The 5,596-nt window shown below is 65.0% G+C and overlaps 1 protein-coding gene across 1 annotated transcript; it reads right to left on the reverse strand.

The window, feature by feature from the left end:
- Window positions 1-6: 6 nt before the first annotated feature.
- Window positions 7-5,047, reverse strand: LOC112124882 (voltage-dependent L-type calcium channel subunit beta-3-like; the record flags this gene model as incomplete). The annotated part of the gene is made up of 5 exons (XM_026662208.1): window positions 5,003-5,047; window positions 1,242-1,364; window positions 659-781; window positions 330-445; window positions 7-19 (listed from the first exon to the last, which is right to left on the reverse strand). Coding segments are annotated over exons 1-5 (420 nt in total), but the record flags the coding sequence as incomplete, so codon positions are not given.
- Window positions 5,048-5,596: the final 549 nt, after the last annotated feature.

The raw sequence follows: 5,596 nt of genomic DNA on the forward strand, positions 1-5,596 counted from the left end.
GGAGGCGTTGCCAGATCTCCTGGGGAGAAGCCACAGTGAGTAGAGGGGAAGCCCCGGGGGGGAAGGGGGTAAACCCACCGGGAGCTGTGTGTGTAACATGCCCACACAGCGTGCACCGTGCGCCATGCCCGCCCCCGTGGCTGGTCCTGACAGGATAACAGCCTGCTACAGCTGCCGGCTAAGGGAGCTGCCCTTTAGCTCACGGCAGAGCTCTGGGCTGTGGTGCTGAAGGTGCAGGGCGGCCGTTCTGCTGGTGGCTATGACCCGAGGGGGCCAGGTGGCAGGGGAGGGGGAAAGGCCCATAGAATTCCCCCCGCCGGCCCCTTTACCTGGCTTTCTGCTCCTGCTTCAGCCGCATGGCCTCCAGCCGCTGGGGACTGGGGATGAAAGCGACGTCCCCCCCCTCCTTCACTAGCCGCCCGATCCACCAGTCATTGCTGTATTTCTGGGGAGACACCAGCAGGGGCTGTTACGGGGGGGCGGGCACAAGACCAAGCCCCCTGCCCTGGGACATAGTAGCTGGCCCTGGGACCAGAAGGATGGGATTTAGGGGGGAGGGAAGCCCCCCGTCCCTGAGGGAGATGGTGGCAAAGCCAGCATCAGAACCCAGGTGTCCTGGCTACCAGCCCCTCCCCCTCTAGCCCAAGTCCAGACTCACCTCCTTGATGTGCAGGAAGTCTTTGGCTTCGAAGTTGATGGCGGAGCCCTGCACCGGGCACTCCTCATCCAGGGCCCCGCAGTAGCTGACATTGGTGCGTACGGCAAACGCTACCGGCTTGTGCTGGGGGAAAGCAGGGGGTCGGGGTCAGTATGGGGCAGCTGGGTGTTCATGCCCCCCCCCCGTGCCATCTGCGGCCAGGAGCCGGCCAGCGTCACACCATGGGCCCAGTGGTACGAGGGATCCCGCTTCCCTCTGACCCCCAGGCCAGGGCAATGGCAGGAGGCCCGGCAAGGTGGGCCCCGGGCAGAAGGAAGGAGGGGATGCCACGCTGGAGGGGCCGGACTCCGGGACCCTCACCTCTATGATACTCCATCATCTGGCTAAGCGTGTGCACACGTGTTTGTGCGTGTTCACCGCTGCCCCCTAGTGGCTGGCAGCAAAGCTGCCCAGCTGCGTGTGTCCAAGGCCCTCTACTGCTGCTGGAGCAGGCTGCGAGGAAGGGTCTAGAGGGCCCCAGGTTCGTGGTCTGGTAGAGCCAGCAGCATCCCTCCCATGCAGAGCCAGGGCTGCCCCCGGCTACCTTGGCCCTCTCCAGCTGCTGTTGTGCCTGGTTCTCCACCTCGTGCTGGGCCGTCTCGCGCTCCTCCTCCAGGGACACGTCTGAGTCCAGCGACGGCCGGCTGGTGTAGGAATCGGCTGAGCCCTGCGGGGCAGGGGACCCTGAGTGCCATCGCCACAGGACGGGGAGCTGTAGCCCGGAAGCCCTGCGCCCAGACGCCCCCACCTCTCAAAGTCCACCCAGATCTGTGCTCCTGCGGACAGCACTGACTCCCCCAGACCCGCCCTGGGATATTCGGGGGGGGGTACAGGGCGGTGGGTGCTACTGCCAGCCCCTGAGGTGATTAAAAATAACACCTTGCAGCTGCCCCCCTGCAACCCCCAAGTGTAGCTGCTAGTGTGAAATGCGGCTTGTAGCCGTGCAAGCCCCCAGGCTATGGTGAGCGGGCACAAGTCACTTTCTGCACCAGCGCTGCACGGCCGCACTGAAGGATGGGGGGAGGGGGTCACATGGGGCTGGTGTGTCTGCACTGGGGGATGGGGAGCGCAGCGTAGGGGGAGCCCAGGGCCAGCCACCCCAGGGCCGTGCATGTCTCTTTAAGAGGCAGCAGGCACAGAGCAGCTGGTGGCGTCAGACCGTCCTGCCCTCCCCCAGCCCTGCTCAGGGAGAGCAGCCTGGTCCAGGTGCAGCCCCCGGGGGCGGGAATGGTCCCTTATCCCCCCTCCCCGCCCTGCTGGGCGTCTCCTCCGCGCCTGGCCCGGGTTCCACCCCAGATGGCAGAGGGAGCAAATGCCAGGCTCCAGCGAGGGTGAAGTCAGCGGCACGGCCATGCCAGCGAGCGGAGGGCGTGCCAGCACCCGCCTGGGGTAAACACTGAGCCGCCGTGGCTGCCAGCTCCACTGGCTCCCCGCCTGCCAGGCCTACAGGGAGTGAATGAACAAACACGACCAGATCCCAGAGGCACCGGCTGGCCTCCCTGACCATTGAGCGGTGACTCCAGGCTCTGTTCTCAGTGGTCCCAGCGACGTGAGACCCCATCACTGTCTGTGTGGAGATGGGATTCGCACTTCCAGTGCTCGGTCCTTTGCACTGCTCAGCGCCCAATTCCAGCTGCCATTTGCTTGCCCTGCCCCTAGTTTGGGGGGGTCCCTTTGTAGCTCTTCACAGCCTGCTTTGGGCTGAACCATCTTGAGTAATTTTGTCACTTCCCTGTTTACCCCTTTCCCCAGCTCACTAATGTATATGGTGAGCAGCCCTAGGCCCTGTACAGATCCCTGCGGTTCCCGCCTGTCTATTCCCACACTTTGTTTCCTGTCCTTCCTCCAGTTACTGACCCACGAGAAGAGCTTCCCTCGCATCCCAGGCTACGTAGTTTCCTTCAGAGCCTTTGGATGAGGGACCTCGTCAAGGTCAGTCTGAAAATCCAGATCCGCTAGTTGACTGGATCTCCCTTATCCACATGCTTGTCGACTCCCTCAAAGAATTGTAATAGACTGGCGAGGCGCGATTTCCCGTGACACCAACCCAGGTTGACTCTTCCCCATCTCTGTGGCTGATAATTCTGTTCTTCACTATTGTTTCTACCACTTTGCTTGGGACTGAAGTTAGACTCACTGGCCTGTAATTGCCAGGATCCCCTTGGGATTTTTAAAAATCGGCGTCACATTTGCTCCCCTCCAGCCCTCGACTGGGGCGGAGGTGGATTTCAGCGATAGGCTCCCGTAGTTAGCAGTTCTGCAATTTCGGGTTTGAGTTCCTCCAGGCAGCCCTGTGAATGCCCTGGTCACAGGGAGAGGGTGTGTGGGTGAGACTCACTCCAGCCCCTGGTGTCTTTCTACCCCACTGGTCAGCCCCATTATTCAGTGCAGGAGCCCTGCCCCACCGCCCCCCCCAGCCTGGGCACTATGAACCCTCTGGCTCCGCATGGCAGGGGGAGGGAAATGACTGGGGGGGGGGAGACCTCACCATCTTTCACAGCCTGCTGGGCCAGACAGCAGGGTCTGAGCAGGACGGGGCATCAGACGAGGGAGACCAGAGGTGGGGCGGCCCCCCGCCCATGCCAGCCAGAAACACCTTCCCTTCCTTTCCCAGCTGAGTGCCCCCCCCCCGGGAAATGCTGACCTTGCAGTGACCTTTAACCCTTTGCCGGCTGGGGGGACAGACCCAGAGGGGCTGCCAGGTCCCCTGTTGCCCACGCTCCTCACGGCCCGTCCCAGGGCTCCCTGTGGCTCCGCAGACCCTGGGAAATGCCAGGCGCCAGCAGCCTCAGAGGGGGCGGTTTTGTTGTTTCATCGGATTCTCCGGCCCCCTGGCGCCAGCCCACGCACCACAGAGCCAAGCAGATGTGCCCGCGGTGGGCACCCGACCCCGCCGGGCAGCGCCTCGCACGACCCAGCTACACGCTGGTGAGTCACTCCAGCCCCCAGACGGCGCGGGACAGAGCCTCTGCCCCATTCACCAGCCATGGCTAACATGGGACGGCCTGCCCTGCCCCCCAGCGCCTCGCCAGCCCTCCACCTCCCAACAGCATCCAGCCCCCCCAGCTTTCCCCACACCCTGTCCCCTGGAGCTCCCCCCACACTCTACTCCTCGTGAGCCCCAGTGCTGAGCTCCCCAGTGAACCCCCTGGCCTAGGCAGCGTTGCTGGTGAAACCCCCCCGTGTGCCCTGTTGACCCTGGTGCTGGGTGCATGAGGCAGGGGAAGGTGCAGTGGCTGTTGGGGTGAGCTGGAAGGGGGGGTATACTCTGCCCCCCACCCCCTCAGCGGGAGCCGCCTGGTTCAATGAACAGCTCCTGCTGCGGCCCCAGAACAAAAGCAGAAGCTGCAGTGAAATATTTATAGGTCCTCAGCTCTGCTTCTGAAAAGCAGCGCCCCCCCCCCCCCCCCCCTGAGCGACTCCCCGCCCCTGCCAGGCTCAGCCAGACTGCCATGGGCACAGCTTGTCCCAGCACCCCCATGCTCCCCTCCCGCCTGTCCCCCTCTTGCCCTGTGTCCCTCTGCCGCCCACATCCCCCCCATGCCCTGGCCTTCTCCTGCCCCAGCTGTGATCCTGTCCCCGACCCCCTTCCTTGGCCCTGTGGTGCAGCCGCGGGGGGGGCAGGGCACGTGGCTCTGTCCCGACGGGGGGCGCAGCCCCATGGCCTGGCTGGGACGGGCCCAGGGTATCCTCTGCAGGCGGGCGCAGCGAGGGGCTCTCCCATACCCTGCAGCTGAGGCCGGCCATGGGCTCTGCGAGCTATGACCTAAGTGGGGTCATGGAGCACCCCTCTATGCACAGGGCCCCCACGCCTGGCACCTGCAGAGCGACTTCCCCCCAGCTCAGGGCGCAGCCCACCCCCAGCCGGGGGGTGCCCCCAGCATCCCTGCCCCCCACATTCCGACAAAGCCAAGAGCATCTCTGACTCCTTACATCCCCCCCCCCAACCTGGCGCTCCCCTGCCAGGCGCAGAGACAAAACCCACTGCCCCATGTCGGGGGGGAGGGGCTGTAACACCCCCGCCCCATGCCAGCACATAGGTGCCCATCCAGGACTCTGAGCCCCACCAGGGTGCCAGCTGTTGCTCAGCATCCAGCCCCACCCCCCCCCGCACCCGCTCTCGCCACCTTACGGGAGCACTGCTGGAAATGCCACCGTGGCTATGGCGCTGTATAAATAACCGGGTGGGGGGGAGGCCTGCCAGAAACCCAGAGCCCCCAACCAAGGGCAGCACCCCCGGCGCTCCCAGCCCTGCGGGGAGGGGGCTCCCTGCCAACCCCCCCCAAAGCCGGCACCCCCACTCACCACCTCGGAGTCCTCAAAGCCATGGATATAGGAGTCGTCATACATGGAGGAGCCCAGGGCGTGCGGGGGTCGGAGAGAGGCAGGAGTGAGCGGAGGAGTGGGAAGGACCCCCCAGGCGAGCGCAAACTGTATCGGTCCCACCCTGCTCGGCGGGGTGGGGGGAGCCAGGAGCTCTCGCTCCCGCGGGGCTGGCAGAACAGGGCTGGCAACGAGACGCCTCAGCTGGGGGGGCTGGGGGCCGGCAGGTCCTGGGACCCGGCTGCACCTGCCTGATGGGGCTGGCAGTGGCGGGGGGGAGCATGGAAGGGAGGCCAGCAGGAGCAGGGAGAGGAGGGGAGGGGGCGTGGCAGGGAGGAGCGAGAGGCAGAGAACAGCTGAAGGGAACAAAGAGCTGGTGCCAGCGAAGGAGGAGAGACAGAGGCAGCGGGAGGGAGAGGCTGCAGGTTCATCGCTGTAGCTACAGGAGGAGGGCAAAGAGAAGGGGCTCCAGGGGCAGGGGTGACCCATATAATGTGTGGGGAGAGTCAGGACATGCACCCCGCTGTGCACAGACGTACAGTCCCCCCCGTGCACTAGTGCCAGGATCCGTGTCCC

The sequence above is a fragment of the Terrapene carolina genome, unplaced genomic scaffold (genome assembly GCF_002925995.2).
Source record: "Terrapene carolina triunguis isolate 2854851 unplaced genomic scaffold, T_m_triunguis-2.0 Scaffold24324, whole genome shotgun sequence".
In the NCBI taxonomy this organism is placed as follows: domain Eukaryota; kingdom Metazoa; phylum Chordata; order Testudines; family Emydidae; genus Terrapene; species Terrapene triunguis.